Source organism: Ctenopharyngodon idella, chromosome 8, assembly GCF_019924925.1.
Source record: "Ctenopharyngodon idella isolate HZGC_01 chromosome 8, HZGC01, whole genome shotgun sequence".
NCBI classification, from domain to species: domain Eukaryota; kingdom Metazoa; phylum Chordata; class Actinopteri; order Cypriniformes; family Xenocyprididae; genus Ctenopharyngodon; species Ctenopharyngodon idella.
In genome coordinates, this window is record NC_067227.1 from 31,571,780 (window position 1) to 31,590,624 (window position 18,845).

Consider the following 18,845-nt stretch of genomic DNA (forward strand, 5'->3'; position numbering starts at 1 on the left):
CCAATTTAAACACTTTAATTGCAAGGAAGCCATTTTCTAAATTCTAAATTTTATCCACATTGACAGAGCATTGCTATGTGAAGCATATACACATTTCTTGTATCTGATAGGACGAGAGCTCTTCCAAGCACTTGGACTTTTCACAATTCTATTTCTGTTTCAACTCTGTATACTATTTACAATCCGTAATTCAAATTTGGGAAGTAAAAAGGAATGTAAAAGACATTTCATAAATGTTTCATTTACAAGGCAATTAAATTCTCAATCAATCATAGTAAAATCATATAATACTGCAATGATAGCTGCTGTCACTGTACTGATGATGATTCACGATGAGCGGCATATGGTAAAATGATGCGCTTAAAAAGTTTAAGGGAGTTTATGAGGGTATTTTAGACTAGTTTTAAAGAATAAAAGACATTGTAAATCTGTGTTTTCAGCAAGAAACTGAGGAGAAAATGAACAAATAATGCACTAATGATAATGCTCATGTATTTTCTCCCATACAGCTCTCTTACTGAACTTTACAGAACTCCTCTCATGGTCAATTAGAAAGCAAGCAAGCCTTTAAATCTAACAGCTGAGGACATAATACTGTAAACGTACAGGTTACACACTCATCATTTGATCATATACATCCATTATTACCTCTGCGACTGCACAGAGGTAATTTAATGTTTAATGAAGAAACTCAAGTGGTTGAGAATGAGTGTTCTGTATTAAATATACAACACGCATGTTCGGCCAGGACAAAGATATCACAGATCGTAATCAGATGAGTCATGTTATTATGACCTTTAAAAGTCATTTTAAACACATATTGCTCTGTATCAGAGCTGATTCCGGTCCAAACCGATGGAGCTGCTAATCTGTGATTAGCTGGTGAGTCAACAGCAACTCCTGACTTTGGCTGATGATGAGAGAATTACAACATAATTACATTTGACATTAATTAGAGATCACGAGAGCATCGCCTACTGTCTGCCAACAACTTTAATTTATTCAAAGGGTGATTCCGATGAAGCATTAAATAGTCAAAACAGTCCTCAAGGCACACCAAATCGTTATAAAACTATTTCACTTTTGCATCGATGAACGATGGTTTCCTTTCTAAACTTCTGCAGGGCAAACTTTAAAATCATATACTGTCATATAAAACTTCTGATATTTATAGTGCCCTCCGTGGAATCAATGAGAAATGGGTGCTTATTGTGCACAGACTGTCATCATTTACACACCCTCGTTCCAAACCCACATGTGTCACGAATATGGCTCCTTCGGCCCTTCCTCCGGACCACCGGAGGGAGCCATCACCGGAATACTGATCAGTTCTCATTCGGACTACGTTTCCCATGGGCCCTCACTCCTGGGACTGATTGCACACACACCTGCACCGCATCACACTCACACTATATAAGACACACTCACACACACACACATCGCGAAGTCTTGATTTGCCGAGGTGATCATTTCTGAGCGTTTTTCTGTGGACTGTTTATCTGTTACCGATTGGACTGTTTATTCCCTGCGACCCTTTGCTGCCTACCCTGATCTGTGCCTGTTTCCTGGACTGTGATTGTTTGCTGCCTGCCCTGATCCTTGCCTGTACCCTGACTCTGTTTGTCTGCCGCCTGCCCCGACCATTGCCTGTTACTGTTTATGCCTCTGCCTTTGCCCTGTCTACTCTGTAAGTACTTTTAATAAACTAGCTGCAAATGGATCCACATTCTGTCGACCCATCATTACAGAAGACTTCGCCAATCAGCGATCCAGCAGCCCTCATGCAGATTTCGTCAGAACTAACTGCCCAGGCCAACCAGCTAGCGGTGCATCAACATCAGCTTAACCGCTTAACTTCTCTTACCGAAGAACTGGTGAAAACGCTCCAAGGCCTCCGATTTAGCCCTGCTGAAATCGCCACACCGCCGCCCGTTGTTCCCGCCAATCCAGGCTTCGCGGCCTCCCCTGCGGTCAACCCTCGCCTAGCGCTCCCAGAAAAGTTCGACGGCAGTCCCGCCAGATGTAAGGGGTTCCTTCTCCAATGCTCCCTGTTCATCAACCAACAACCGTCTCTGTATCCCACCGAATCCAGTCGGATATCGTTTGTGTGTTCCCTGCTCACTGGCAAAGCACTGGATTGGGCCACCGCGGTGTGGAGAGATGACAGTCCTGCGTTCCCCACCTTCCAGGACTTCTTGCGAAGCTTTAAAGAGGTCTTCGAACATCCCGAAGGAGGCAAGAGCGTCGGCGATCAGCTATTGTCTCTCAGCCAAGGTAAACAAACAGCAGCTGAGTACGCGCTCAACTTTCGCACTCTCGCCGCTCAGACGAACTGGGTTGAGGACACATTAAAACTGCTTTTCCGAAGGGGTCTATCACTGGAATTACAAGCCGAACTCGCGTGCCGGGATGAGGGAAGCTCGCTCAACGCTTTCATCGAACTGGCCATTCACATTGACAATCTGCTACGCACCCGACGACCCGTTCGGCTATCCGCCTCAGCCGGACCCGCTTTGGAACCCATGCAACTCGGCTACACTCCGCTACTTCCCGAAGAGAGAGAAAGGAGACGACAACTACATCTGTGTCTCTACTGCGGCCAGGCCGGCCATATCAAGATTAACTGCCCCGTACGACCTCAGTCTTCCAATCCCAAAGCGGCGAGTTCTGCACCACACTCCAACTGCTTTAAAATTCCCATTCAGATTACCGTAAATGGCCAACGTCTATCCATTCACGCCTTGCTGGATTCTGGAGCCGCCGGGAACTTCATGTCTGATGCTTTCATCAAAAGTCATAACATCTCACTAACAGACTGTAATTCCCTGTTGACAGTGGAGGCGCTAGATGGGAAGCCCATCGGCGGAGGCAAAGTGATCCATATCACAGACGAACTCGCTTTACAAGTAGGGGCCCTTCACCATGAGCTCATTCGCTTCTACGTTATCCACTCACCCAACAACCCCGTGATCCTTGGTCTGCCGTGGCTCAGAACCCATAACCCACACATTTCCTGGAAGGAGGGCCAGATTGTACAATGGGACGCCAACTGCCATGCAAACTGCTTGAAACAAATCACTCCCCTGCCAGTTCAAGCCGCTGCACTCCACGATTCTGACACCGAGAAATTAAACATACCCGAAGAATACTCCGATCTGGCTGTGGCCTTCAGTAAGAACAAGTCCACCGAACTTCCTCCTCATCGCTCCGGGGACTGTGCCATCGACCTGTTGCCTGGAACCACACCTCCCAAGGGCAGGATCTTTCCCCTGTCACAACCCGAGTCAGCAGCCATGAAAGCCTACATCAAGGAGGAACTAGCCAAAGGATTTATCCGCCCGTCCACATCACCGGCAGCCTCAGGATTCTTCTTCGTCAAGAAAAAGGACGGCGGATTAAGACCTTGTATCGACTACCGTGGACTCAATGACATCACCATCAAGTTCCGGTACCCCTTACCTCTAGTTCCTCCAGCCCTCGAACAACTCAGGCAGGCCACATACTTTACCAAGTTGGACCTTCGCTGTGCGTACAACCTGATTCGCATCCGAGAAGGGGACGAATGGAAGACAGCTTTTTCCACCACCACTGGTCACTACGAGACCCTCGTCATGCCGTTCGGGCTAGCCAACAGTCCCTCTGTCTTCCAGTCCTTTATTAACGACGTCTTCCGTGACATGCTTAATCGCTGGGTCATAGTCTACATAGATGACATCCTCATCTACTCCAACTCTCTCAAGGAACATGTTCAGCACGTACGGGCGGTACTCCAAAGACTGATACAACACAAACTTTATGCAAAAGCAGAGAAATGCGAATTTCACCAAACCTCCACAACCTTTCTGGGTTACATTATCAGCCGTGAGGGCGTGGCCATGGATGACAGTAAGGTGAGGGCGGTACAGGACTGGCCACAACCTCGCACACTGAAGGAGTTACAACGGTTCCTGGGGTTTGCCAACTTCTACAGGCGATTCATACGGAACTTCAGCGGTGTTGCAGCCCCGTTAACGTCCATGACCAAGCGGCAGTCCTCACGTCTCATCTGGTCCTCTGAGGCAATACAGGCTTTCCAAGAGCTAAAGGAGCGTTTCACGTCAGCACCCATTCTCCGTCACCCAGACCCTGAACTTCCCTTCATTGTAGAAGTGGACGCCTCCAGCACGGGCATAGGGGCCGTCCTTTCTCAGCGCCAAGGTAACCCAGAGAAGATGTACCCGTGTGCTTTTTATTCCCGGAAAATGTCGGCGGCTGAACGTAATTACGATGTGGGCAATCGGGAATTACTAGCTATGAAGGCAGCACTGGAGGAGTGGCGTCACTGGCTGGAGGGAGCAAAACATCCGTTCACCATTCTCACAGACCATAAAAACCTGGAATACCTGCGTTCCGCCAAGCGTCTAAATCCACGGCAAGCTAGGTGGGCCTTGTTCTTCACGCGCTTCCAGTTCTCTGTAACTTATAGACCAGGCTCTAAGAACACCAAGGCAGACGCGCTGTCCCGGCAGCATGAGGAGGTGGAACGGACAGAAATCGCAGAGAACATATTCCCTGACACCTTACTGCTGGCTCCAGTTCAATGGGACATTATCACAGAGATCACACATGCCAACGAACAGACCACTCCTCCTCCAACATGCCCGCCGGACCGCACCTACGTCCCAGCACAGCTTCGGGACAGACTACTTCATCACGTGCACGACTTCCCAAGCTCTGGTCATCCGGGTGTTACAGCCACTCTCCATCTGCTACAAAATCAGTTCTGGTGGGACTCCATGTTATCCGACACTACCCGCTTCATCACTAACTGTACACCCTGTCAAACCACCAAGGCTTCACACCAAGCGCCAGCTGGACTGTTACAACCATTACCCATTCCTCAACGTCCCTGGTCTCACATAGCCATTGATTTTGTCACGGATCTCCCAGAATCCCAGGGCCACACCACCATACTCACAGTCATCGACCGTTTCTCAAAAGCATGCAGACTCATACCACTGGCCAAGCTACCCACAGCATTCGAAACCGCTGAGCTTCTATGCAATTATGTGTTCCGTTTCTATGGACTACCTGAGGACATTGTATCAGACAGGGGCCCACAGTTTACATCTCGAGTCTGGTCATCCTTCTTCAAGAGTCTCAATATCAACGTCAGCCTCACTTCAGGGTACCATCCAGAATCCAATGGCCAAACAGAGCGCATGAACCAAGAATTAACACGATTCTTACGCACCTACTGCCAGCGCAACCAGACTGACTGGAGCCGTTATCTGCTCTGGGCGGAGTACGCCCAAAACTCCCTACAGAAACCTGCCACTGGTGTCACGCCCTTTCAGTGCATCTTGGGCTTCCAACCTCCATTATTTCCTTGGTCTGGTGAACCATCCAATCTACCGTCTGTTACTGAATGGATGCAAAGAAGCGAAGAAACCTGGGACCAAGCTCACCATCACCTACAACGCGCCGTAAGAAGGCAGGAGATGCAGGCCAATCGTCACCGACGTCCCAATCCCCAGTACGCCGTGGGACAATGGGTTTGGCTGTCCACCAGAGACCTCCGGCTAAGACTTCCATGCAGGAAACTCAGTCCCAGGTTTGTAGGGCCCTTTCAAATTATCAAACAAATCACCCCAGTATCATTTCGTTTAGACTTGCCTGCTAATTACCGTGTCTCTCCCACTTTTCATGTTTCGCTGCTGAAATCCTCCGGGGGTCCGAGAGGGGAGCCAGAGGGAGCCGAGGTCCGCTCCCCCCCACCCTTGATGATTGAAGGCGAGGAAGCCTATCAAGTACGAGAGCTGCTCGACTCCAGGCGCCGGGGTAGGAGACTACAATACTTAGCCGACTGGGAGGGGTACGGCCCGGAGGAGCGATCCTGGGTCAATGCGGATGATATCCTGGACCCCTCACTCACAGAGGAATTTCATCGGACGCACCCGGAGAGACCGGCCCCTCGACCACGTGGTAGACCCCGGCGTCCGCTTCCTCGCGTCTGGAGCCGCTCACAGGGGGGGGGCTCTGTCACGAATATGGCTCCTTCGGCCCTTCCTCCGGACCACCGGAGGGAGCCATCACCGGAATACTGATCAGTTCTCATTCGGACTACGTTTCCCATGGGCCCTCACTCCTGGGACTGATTGCACACACACCTGCACCGCATCACACTCACACTATATAAGACACACTCACACACACACACATCGCGAAGTCTTGATTTGCCGAGGTGATCATTTCTGAGCGTTTTTCTGTGGACTGTTTATCTGTTACCGATTGGACTGTTTATTCCCTGCGACCCTTTGCTGCCTACCCTGATCTGTGCCTGTTTCCTGGACTGTGATTGTTTGCTGCCTGCCCTGATCCTTGCCTGTACCCTGACTCTGTTTGTCTGCCGCCTGCCCCGACCATTGCCTGTTACTGTTTATGCCTCTGCCTTTGCCCTGTCTACTCTGTAAGTACTTTTAATAAACTAGCTGCAAATGGATCCACATTCTGTCGACCCATCATTACAACATGACTTTCGTTTTTGTTTGGTGGAAAACAAAAGGAGATGACTCTTTTCCATAAAAACGTGAATAGGGATGAACTCAATCAAGCTTTAAAATGGCAAAAGCACCATGAAGATATCATAAAAGCGGTCCATGCTAATATTCCAAAGTCTTCAGCTTCTGTAAAATATCATAAAGACCTAAAGAGATGATGCAGATTTTGTGAATATCATGAAACCTGAATAATGTCCTTCTGTCTGTTTTACAGACGGTACTGTAAGATCAATGAGACCTCATTTATATGTCATTCACTGTGTCCATCAAAACTTTGATATTTTAAACTTTGAGTTATCACTGTTTGATTCAGCAATTGAAGGATCAGGCTTTTAACTTCCCCATGAAATGGTTTGACAAACTCAGTTTTCTTTCTTATAATGATCTCTATCCTGAAACAAAATGTCTAAGACCTTGTCCTCTTTTCAAATAATCATTTTGTCACAGCCTGGCTAGTTGGTGGCAGGTGGACATTTTTATTGTAGAAAGTCAATATCATATTCCAAAAATAAAACTGATCATAAAAAAAATGCATTTTATATTGACAAGTTTAGTCATTTTTGTGGAAATATCACTTTTATGTATAGCCTACATTCTGCAAGGGTTATAAAAAAACATTTTCAGACTTTAGTCTCTATTGACTCAAGTGATAAACCTACTGTATGTATCTGCTAAAAGTGTTTTAGAGAATGAAAAAAAGAACAAACAATTAAAGGGGGGGGGGCAATCAATTAAGACCACAAAACATGTCTTGGCGAATAGTAATTATTGCATTAAAAGTAAACAATTATGACATACTAAGTCATAATTATAAGATGAAACGTCAAAACTATGACTTAAAACTCAAAATAACAAACAGACAAAATTCAGTTTCTGATATTAAAACTCGAAATTATGACATACTAAGTCATAATTATGACATACTTTAGCTATAATTATGAGATTAAAATGTCAAAATTATGACGTTTTGTAATAATCATGACTTTTTAAGCCATAATTTCGACTTAGTATGTCAATTTCTACTTTGTCATTATTGCGACTTTTTTCAGTTTCATCTTTCATCTCATAATTATGACTTAGTTTGACATAATTTGGACTTTTGTGTGATAATTATGGTTTATAACAGCCTGATTTTTTCTCTTATTTTTCTCTTATGTGGCGGAAATGAGCTTCCATATAGATGTGCTGTTGGATATTACAGAAGTCTAACAGGATGGAAAGCGATATTAAGTTCATATGAAAAATATGTAATTACCATATCGAATTAAAATATTCTCAATAAGGCTGTTTAAGTAGTGAAAGGGGGAAATGAAGAAAAAAATTGTCAAAATCTACTCAGATGAATCAAAATCTACTCAAATCAAATCAGTGAAATCAAATGAACCCCTATGTTAAAATACAATTGTTGTGATAAAAAATAAATAAATAAATATTAATATTTTTAAACATATTTCAGCTAATATAGGCTATAAATAACACAACAGAGGTTGACTGACTCATGAAAACGTACAGTTCCTCTGTAGTGCCAATACTGTACAAGTTAACAATAGAGACTGATAAATCAACACTTGTTTGAGCTGAGTTGAGAACATGCAGCCTATCAGCTACCAGCACAGATCTTCAATCATTAAACCACTAAACCACATCCACCCCCAGACGTGTGACGTGTGATCGCTGCTGCCCATCCGCGACGCTCCTGAATCGCTCGCATCGCAACATTGTAACCGGTGGATGCAACACGTCCCTCAGACTCTCTGGTGCTGAAGCTGCGCGCATCCGGAAGATTCCAGCATCCCGCAACCTTTCCTATCTACAGTATGGATCATGATGCCTTTTATCGCCTGATGAAACTTCCCTTCGCTTTAATCATCACGAATTTAATATTCGTGGGGATCGGTAACCTGAGATACTAACGGTTTCTTGGTAGTTATGACTGGCGCGCAACTGCGCTCAATAAGCTGACGCTTTCATTTAGTTGCACTTCAGCTTCACCAAAAAGCGCGGAGAGATTTCTGGAGTGAATTGCTTTATAAACGCACAACTGGAGCAGAACCAGTGCCATGGGTAAGAACATAAAGCAAAGAAACATTTTTGTTGGTTTGCTAAATGACCACGTTCGCGCATTTAAGTGCGTAATGCCATGACATATTCGAAGCGCATGCAAACCATTGAACTTGAATCATCTGTTGCAAATGAGATAATTGTGTGTTTTTGGACGCGTTTATTGATTATGGATTTGTGCGTGTGTTTTTTGCATGCATTTTGATGGTCAATCAGTTTCTCCATTCCTGATTTCAGTCATGATCTGTTTATTCATCACTACACGTTTACTCAAACGCCTTTTAATTTATAGTGAAATACGGAGCTAAAATGTAAAAGAGTGAATGCTTCTGGACTTTTACATGAGACTTTATACAGAGCAGCGATTTTTTTAAAGATATGTATGAGAAATATATTAACAAAAGCATCTCTTTTCTTGTTTATGGTATAGTCTTTTTCTTCAGTTTTGTATTTGTCTAATTATTAATGGACATTGATCAAAAAGGGGGGAAAAATACTTTCTTTTCTTTACTGAAAACGGTGTTGCCCACAGTAACGAGTGCAGCAGTAGATGTTGCACATTGTAGGAAAATGTCACCTTTTTGCCATCACTAGTTCTTTTTTTTCTTTTTTTTTTTTTTTTTCTTTTTTTTTTAAATGAACATGGACCATTTCAACTGATCCGAAGGCAAAAGGGTGACATGATCTAAATTCATATACATTGTAACCTAAGAAACATATAATTGTCCATATAGTATCAGAGTTTAAAGCTGCAAGCAAGCATAATAATAATAATTATAAAGAATGACCACGTTTCTTTTCGCACACCCTATCAAATGCTTAGAAATGCTTTATGATAGGCCTGAGTCAAATGGAAGCGTTTTACAGTGTTGTAATTGGTCTCTTGCTGGTAGTCCAGTGGAGCATGATAGACCTTTCCTTTGTATTTTGCATTCTGGGCTGCACTCAGCAGTTGCTAGGCTTCACAATGCTAAATTTCCTTGTGCTTGACACTGAGATCCAAAATTACCTCAATCATCATTTGAATCAGTGGCCATGTTACAATCAATTAAGGCTGTGCATTAGAGAGCGCCTCCATCTGTGGACACTGCTGATTCTTTATGCTGCTTCTGAGTAAGGTATAAATAGGAGCACGTCCTGCAGTTATGTCCTGCAGTCCTGTGCCGGAAACGCTGGTTCGAATCCCGCTCGTTGTGGTGCGAGTAGGGGTACATGTGGGAAATAAGGTTTTGAACTTTGTGACATTATTTAAAGGCACAATATGTAAAAAAAATTTTTTGGGATTAAAATATCCAAAAAACACTAGAACAGTGTTATATGTTTTGTTGACTTGTGTACTTACATTATCCCAGATGTTTCCAAGAATGTTTAAATCCAGAGAAATAAGCAATTTTAACCAGGACATGGACCGTGTCCGTGCGTCGCCTATCAATGACAAGATGCTTTAATATATTATATGTTTTATTAGACAGGTGAGCAACTGTTTGGATAGATTTATAGACAGAAAACTAATCATTGTTATATAGCTCAACATGTTTAGTCTTATTGTTTAAATCTCATTTCCTTGATTATATTAATATGATATTCTAATATTGATCTAATTTACTGCAGTGTGCTACAAGTGTCTCATAGCAGCCGCCGAGCAAACGCTCACAGTAACGTTATAACATCATTTTCAACACACTCAAATGTATCTAATATGATAAACAGCGCTGACATACGCGTGACCGGAACAAGCGGAAGTGGCGACTGCGGCATAATAAAAGTTCTGCTGCTCTCGAGGCGTGTGTCGCGCTCGTCTCTCTTTAGTAAAATCGCTCCAGCGGCGTCATTCTCCTCCTACAACACTCGGCCCTGCTCTGCTTCGTACTACAGTAACATTAATAATCTCATCCATGAACATGATTTCTGCCCGAGTCCCATCCCGATTCTTTTCCACCAGCTGTGAGGTGATGATGACAACTCCCAAGATTCCGCGCTAGATCTTTGTTTTGAATAGGCGACCTCTAGTGGTGAAAAACTACATATTGTGCCTTTAATCATTTGAATAATCTAAATTTTAGAAATAGTATAAATACAAGCCTGCTTAAAACCAACTTGTATGACCAAGGCATGATCAGCTTGAACTAAACCTGTTATTAAAAGTTAGTTTTAAAAAAAAAAGAGGTTCTCCTACAGAAACTACATGTGAAAACCAGAGAATTCCATACTTGGCATAACATGTGGAACTGCATCCTATAATGATAAATGAAGAAATTCTTTAACAAATACTCATCACTGGAACCATTTTGAGTCTCAGAGCTAAACAGTGTAAAATTAAGTATGTTGACTTGAATAATACATTTTCAAACCACAGATATGTTAATGTGAGCAAACACTTAACGTATGCCAGTATAACTATGAGAAAACACCAGCTGATAACTGCATGCTCTATCAAGATTAATCTAATTTAATATTATTTACAAAATGCATTATCTTAAGGACTCCAGGGCAAAGAGGGGTTTTGTCCATATGGCACAAGTCCAACCACATTAGGAATATTCTGAAATTCCAGTCATGCACACCAAACTAGCTTTAATAGAGTATTAAAATAGGCATGACTGCCCAGACTGTACATGCAGCCACAATACACTTAAAAACATGCTTTATTTAATACATACCTCATATTATTATTAGTAGTAGTAGTTTTATGAAGGATTCATCCATGATTGTTTCAAATAAATAAATAATCTTTCAGTAGAACTAGGGTGACCAGGCGTCCCGTTTTTCCCTTTTGAATCAATTTAGACTTAGAATAATGCTAACCAAAAGTCAAACTGTTAAGCATAGAGTAGTTTTAAGTTACTGTTGTAGGTAAAGCTGCCTATTTAATTATAAATTGAACAATGAAAGCAAATAATGATGGATTTGAAACAGCAGTTTAACTAGGATAAGCAGAGATGCTCTGGAGAGTGGACTTGACCTCCACGCCTCAACGTTTCAGTCCTCAAAAGCCTCCTCAAAAGGGAGTGTTTCAGGAGGGATGTAGTCCTCCACATCCCACTGCAAACTCACATTCACAACTCCATTTTGCTATGAAACTCCCGCTTTAAACCATCAAATCAATTCTGATGGATAAAATCAAGTCCCATTCTTTTGTAGCATTGGATATCCTGTTTCACTCAATAAAAACACACTACGGAAACAATATTGTTTGTTTATAGTTTCATGATGGGAAAAAAGTAATTTACATTACATTCAGTGTATATATTCTACCTGGGATTTGAACCTTTAACCTTGACATTGCTAGCACCATCTGAGCTATAGTAATTGCAGAGAGAACAGATGAGGTTGAATGCTTGTTAATTTCAGCCTCACCACTGACAAAAATAATGAAATTCTCAGAACCACAATATGTTTTCACCTTTTCCTCCGGCAAGGTTTAGTTTGCCCTCTCCTATGTCTCTTGACAAGGCTTGTATTTCAATCAGATTATGATTGGATGACACACAATAGACTTAAATTAGGATTAGCTACGCCCTTAAACATTAAACTGAGGACAGAGAGGAAAAACATTATAAAAAGCACAGCAATCTCCTTGCAGGGGCAGTCCATTGGGAAGGGTCCCTGTGGACTGACAGCCTGAAAAAAAAAAAAAAAAAAAGGAAACTTAAATAAACCTCAATTGGAAAGTGTTGGCAACTCATTCTGTGGACTGGGAATTGAAGCTTGAGTGAAAGTTAATCTACCACAAAGCATGACATCAAGCAAGATCATTTAAAGTTTGAACTGGGGCTGTCATTGATTAAAAATGTTAAAGGGGACCTATAATGCCCTTTCACAAGATGTAATATAAGTCTCTGGTGTCCCCAGAATGTGTCTGTGAAGTTTCAGCTCAAAATCCCCCACAGATCATTTATTATAGCTTGTCAAATTTGCCCCTATTTGGGTGTGAGCAAAAACACACTGTTTTTGTGTGTGTCCCTTTAAATGCAAATGAGCCGCAGCTCCCGGCCCCCTTTCCAGAAGAGGGCGGCGCTTTAACAGCTTGCGTTTCGGTTGCTTAACAACTACAAAGCTGGAGAATCTCACGCATCCAAAATGAGGATTGTCAGTAACGGTGTTCAGCCTTACATTGTTCAAACCGGAGTCGACACTGATGGAGAGACTCAGGAAGAAGTTACAACTCTTAGAATGAAACTGGACATTTCTGAATGGTTAGTGGATAAATTTATGTAGTTGCTGTGGAGTTGATTCAACTCATCGACTAGCATGTCGTCATGTTAATCTTTTGTGCAAATCCAGTGTTGAATTGACCCTCGTTTGTGAAGCAGTCCGGCGTAAAATAACAGCATGGCAATAACACTCTACAACAACTCTTCCTCTTCTCTAAAGCAGCCAAACATGGTCTCACCCCTTTTGTTGCTTGTTCCTGGGGGTGGGGTTTATGTAAATTTTGAGGCGATGTCACCAACCCGGGAAGAAGCTTGTTGTAGTCCCTACCAGCCGTTTGTTGTAGTTCTTATAAAGTGATCGTAACTTTGCAGCAACATTGCACAATACCTAAAGTTACTAATTGAATTAATTGCATCATAATGCCCTTTAATTAATCATTTTCAAATGTATTGCATATATCAATATAAGCTGAAAAAATCTCCTAAATGAAGATAATGGATTATTTAAAACATATATATATAATTGACCTAATTTAATTGACAGCCCTAGTTTAACTCTTAGTAACCCTAGTAACTCTTGACCTTTCTCCATCTGGTACATTTCTGGTGTTATTGGTTGTTGATTTGTTCTTTGGATAAAAAGACGTCAGTCTCTGCTAGCACCAAAGGTGTAAATACCCTTGTGTACCTGAAGAAACTGATAAATGTGGCTTGTCTGACACATTTGCTTTATTTTGTTTGTTACCCTGCTACATTATTTCTCAAACCCTCACTGCATTCATCTTGTTTCTTAATCATCTCCTGCTGAGTCTGGCCCGGGTATTACTCTCCATGTCAGGGTAATGGAACAGTGCAGGATTCATTTGAAATATCAACTTGTCTTTTTGCCAGAGGAGATGGCAGCTCTCATTCTCTCGCGCTCTTCTCCTCATCCTGATGTCGAAAGCCCTGTTAATGGCCTTCTGAACCACAGAAACATGAAAATGAATGTCCTTGAATGTCAATTAGTTTTCCTTGAGCTTCCAAAAAAGAGGTCTCTTAAAAAGTGGTGGTGACACGGGTGAAAAGTTCAGAGGTTCTACATTCAGTCATTCATGTCATCTTGTGCATCCATCAGATCAGGGAACAACAAGAATAGACAAGATGAAACAGTGCTTACAACACAATTTTTTTATGAATCATGCCCATTAAATCCAGGATTGTGTATTGAGGAAGTAAACAGATCAATTTCTAAGAAAATCATAAATACAAGTAATGTGTAGCATTATGGACACTACAGCTTCAATAAAACTCTCCCTCCATGCAGAACATATTGGGTGGCTATGCTTTTAAAAACAGCCTTATCTGCTCTTGATTTTAAACAGTTAAGTGAGAGGAAAACATTAAGCGAATCAGCTCTGCAAATCTTTAGCCTCTAATGACTCTCAAAGGTTTAATTTGCTCATTGATTTCTTTAACAGCCAGACCTGGAGATTGATTGCAGAGGTTCACATGCAGCATGAAGTTTTTTTCCTGTTGTACCAATTTAATAACAAGCAAGAGAAAATGTTCCAAGTTGCTCATGAAATACCCTCGAGAAAAACCTATCCATATCTCAGTGAGAGTGCAGCTCTCGTCGAATATTTTGTCCCTGATTAAGAGAATGTGCAGTATTAATGGGTCATATAATTATTTATAAAATGTTGCCTTCTGAGGCAGCTATATAAGCCAGCAGGGAATACAAACAGCCAACTTGGTTGTGCGTCTCATGTTGGAAGAATAACCACATTCTTATGGGTCTTTATCCATTAAGGCCATGTCGCTAATGATCTCTGCTGCTAAGGGAAGCAGCGTGCTCTCAATACCATCTCTCTGTTCCAGTAACTAGTCAGCAGGAGATGGGTGACTGGCCTTTAGTCACAGAAACATATTTACTGCCCCAATAGGACACTATTATATAAAATTGATGAGTGTGTAAACCGTCTGGTATGCCCCATTGCTGTTGCACATCTCTTCTTGTTAAAGCATCAACGCAAAGCAGCAGAACAGCAGGGATCTTATTTGTCATGTGTTCCTTGCTAATGATACAAGCAAACTTTGAGACGGATGACCCTGATGTTGCCTTTCTCTCGCTTTTAATTTAGCGTGACGCCTAAGATGCATTCAGTGTTTGGCTGCTTTGAGCTACGTAGATTGTGAAGGCATGCTATTTTTAATCTCCAACATTAGTTAAATCTTTCGAGGGGGTGTACAAGGAATGACGGACTGCTCTATGCATATGTTAGACGTATGCTGATTAGCTTTGCTCTGATAAGTGGAGCTCATTGATATTGCCATTCATTTCAAACACTCTCTTCGCTTCCCACTCGCTTCCATTTTGGCTGAAACCCGGGTACATTAAAAGGTGTAGCGCTAAATAATGGATAATTCCACTCGAATCCTCGTATTCAATTAGAGGGTCCCCAGTGCGTTTTTTAGATTTCATGCATTATGTCTTAATAGCTTGAAAACACTCGCCACACACTACAGGATGTTCCCCATCCATCACAGTCATGAATCGTTTTCCTTGATGATAAAGGTGAGGCTGTGCATAATGGATGTGCTGCGCACACACTCTGTCACCTGCAAACCTGTGCTCTCCAGGGTGAATACTAAAACTGACCTCAAATGTTGTCTGTCTGTGTTCTGTCTGTGTCTTTCCGCAGGGCCCTTACTCTGGGAAGGGCGCCTGTCATGTTTTCTTCTCCATGCTTCTGTTCTCCTGCTGCTCAGCAAGGGGGAGCGGATGTGCCCTGTGAGTTGCCGCTGCGAAGGCAAGATTGTTTACTGCGAGTCTGGCGCCTTTCAAGACGTCCCGGAGAACATCTCTCTGGGGTGCCAGGGACTATCCCTGCGGTACAACAGCCTCCTGTTGTTGCTACCTTACCAGTTTGCTCACCTCAACCAGCTGGTCTGGCTCTACCTGGACCACAATTCAATCAGCGTAGTGGATAGACTGGCCTTCCAGGGACTTCGTCGGCTAAAGGAACTAATCCTAAGCTCTAACAAGATTGTGCAGTTGCAAAACGGCACCTTTGAGACTGTCCCAAACCTGCGCAACCTTGACCTGTCCTACAATCAGCTGCAGGACTTGATACCGGGGCAGTTCCATGGACTTCGCAAGCTTCAGAATCTACATCTGCGATCAAACAACATCAAAAACATCCCTGTCCGTACGTTCATGGAATGTCGGAGCCTGGAGTTTCTAGATTTGGGTTACAATCGCCTACGGACTATCACTCGTACGACCTTCCTGGGACTGCTCAGGCTGACAGAACTCCACCTCGAACACAATCAGTTTTCCAGGATTAACTTTTTCCTATTTCCACGCCTCTTAAATCTGCAGGCTCTTTATCTGCAATGGAATCGCATACGGACAGTCGTCCAAGGTTCGCCTTGGACTTGGCACACTTTACAGAAACTGGATCTATCAGGCAACGAGATTCAAATTTTGGATCCTGCTATTTTTAGGTGTTTGCCCAACTTGCATACGCTCAATCTGGAGTCTAACAAGATCAGTAATGTGTCCCAGGAAGTGGTTTCATCGTGGATCTCCATTAGCACGATCAACCTGGCAGGAAACATATGGGACTGTAGCTCTAGTATCTGCCCTCTGGTGTCTTGGCTGAGAAACTTCAGGGGAACTAGAGATGCCAGCATTATTTGCAGCACTCCCAAATCGCTTCAGGGAGAAAGAGTCATGGAGGCAGTGAGGAACAACTCAGTGTGTGAGGAGATATTCACTGTGGAACCGACCACAGAATTAACTCTTCTTTTGACTACTACTACGACAACTCTTTATGTGACAAAGCCACCCACAATCACCACTACAACCCCACACACCACAACTAGGAGGCTTTCCCAAGTTACTCACATACAAAGACTCACCCCAAAGGTTTTATTCCCTGTTCAGTCTGACAAAGAATTCCTAGTGACGCCTAGCAGCCTACCCTTCACCCCCGAACCTGAGTTTGAGCATATGACCTTCCACAAGATCATCGCCGGCAGCGTTGCCCTATTTCTCTCGGTGTCATTAATCCTATTAGTGATTTACGTGTCGTGGCGACGATACCCTAACAGCATGAGGCAACTCCAGCAGCACTCCATCCGACGCAAGCGCAGAAAAAAGACCCGAGAGCCTGAACATAACATCAACTCTCAACTGCAAGAGTATTATCTAAGCTACAACCATGCCAATGTAGAGACGATGGACTCTTTGGTTAACGGGGCGTGCACCTGCACCATCTCGGGCTCCAGAGAGTGCGAGGTATGACCTACCACTAAAAAAACGCATTCTCTGCACCGGGGAGTCAGAGGTAAACTTTTTTAAGAGCATGACTGCCCGTAAAATTCTCTTCTCTTTGCCCTGTTGTTATTTCGAAATGCTCACATATATTTGCATGAGTAGAGGAATAGTTCACCTAAAAACAAAAATGCTCTCATTATTTATTTACCAAATCATTCCAAACATGCATGCTGTTACTGTTTTTTCATAGATCCCCAAAGGAGAATCTTGATGCAAAGATTTTTTTTTTTTCATACAATAATATTTAAGTGACTATGCCTGTCAACTCCCTTCCCCTTAGGAAATTAGCATAAATCTAGTCCATTTGACTCGTGCACTATATTCCAACTCTTCTAAAGCTTTTAGCTTGACAAGTGCACAAGTCATATCAACAATTTTTATGGTTTTGCCATTTTTTTATAGCTTCACAGACATGGTCACTATGACTGGTCCCTGTGTTTTAAGAAAAAATAAATAAAATAAAACATTTAAAAGGTACCCCCTGCATGTTCTACAGAAAAATAACAGCATACAGGTTTAGAAAGAGTAAATAATGACAAAATGGTCCATTTTGGGGAGTGCTTGAGTTGATGGGGGATTTTTGGAGCCCTCCAAAGATTTCCTCCACACCTCCCTTATGATCAACACTGCACAGGATGTTAGTCACTATTAATAAAAATGATGAATGAAGTAAATCAGTGGTGCTTCACAGCAACTGTAAAGGATTGAGGCTGCTCACTGAGAATTAAATATGTCTCATCATGGCAGGTAACCGAGCAGCATCTGATCATATGAAAGTCTCCTAATCTGCAATGAGCCAAAAGTGAAAGAGGGATGTTAGGGATGTTAAAGGTCAGATCAATCAAGTTATAGTATATATATATATATATTAGGGGTATAACAGTACACAAACTTGGCGGTTCGGTACGTACCTCGGTATTGAAGTCACGGTTCGGTACGGGTTCGGTACAGCAGGTGGAGAAAACTAGACACAAAATTGCTTCTTTTTTCTTCTTTTTTTTTTATTAAACAATGGTTTATTGGAGAAAAAAAAAACCGTGTCTTTCTTTAATTAAGTTCAATTATAATTAACATTTTCTTAGAGAAAAAAAAATCTATCTCAGCTAATGCTGTAAACTATACACAGAGAGCCATTTCTTGCACATTACTATAATATTAAAGATTACAATTAACAACAGAGCACAAATTATTAAATTCAGTTGCTATTTATTTTTAGATATTATAATCAACACTCAAAAAAAAAAAAAATGTAAATTGCACATGAGGCAGGTTTTGCATTCATTTCTAAATCTAATAATAAAATGATTACTCCAATTCATTTTTGAAATATGACCATTTACACAGTTACTGTCATAACTTGTTTTCATGACAAATTTATTTAAACATTAAATAATTAATACATTACTAACAGGTAAAGTAAATATAACGAATATATAAGCTAATATAGTGCATATATTTAGTGAAATGCACCTCTCTAGTGAACTAACATGCTGTGGACACTAAATGACTTGCCTGAGGTAAATGTAATGCTATGTAAGATATTATTCTCAAGCTGTTTTATTGATGTCTTTCCGCGGTTGAAACACTGGTTGAGAGATTACACGCATATCTAGATTGTCGGTTCTTCTTCTTCTGTGCCTGCTGTGGCGGTTAGCAAACAGCATTGCATTACCGCACGCGCCCTCTTCTGGATTGGAGTGTGAATCACTTGTGACTGACTGCATTCTTCATCTGACTGTATGCACCGAACCGTGACGTCCATATATA

The 18,845-nt window shown here is 42.3% G+C and overlaps 1 protein-coding gene across 2 annotated transcripts in view; it reads left to right on the top strand.

Annotated features, from left to right (window-relative positions):
- Nucleotides 1–8,269: 8,269 nt before the first annotated feature.
- Nucleotides 8,270–18,845, top strand: part of lrrtm4l2 (leucine rich repeat transmembrane neuronal 4 like 2) — a 35,234-nt gene continuing 24,658 nt past the window's right edge. The window contains exons 1-2 of one of the 2 annotated variants that reach the window (XM_051904464.1): nt 8,270–8,603; nt 15,439–17,088. In XM_051904464.1, coding sequence (XP_051760424.1) covers nt 8,600–8,603; nt 15,439–17,045 — 1,611 coding nt within the window. In that variant the 5' untranslated portion in view covers nt 8,270–8,599 and the 3' untranslated portion in view covers nt 17,046–17,088. The remainder of the gene's footprint in view (nt 8,604–15,438; nt 17,089–18,845) is intronic. The other variant, XM_051904463.1, reaches the window with a different exon arrangement.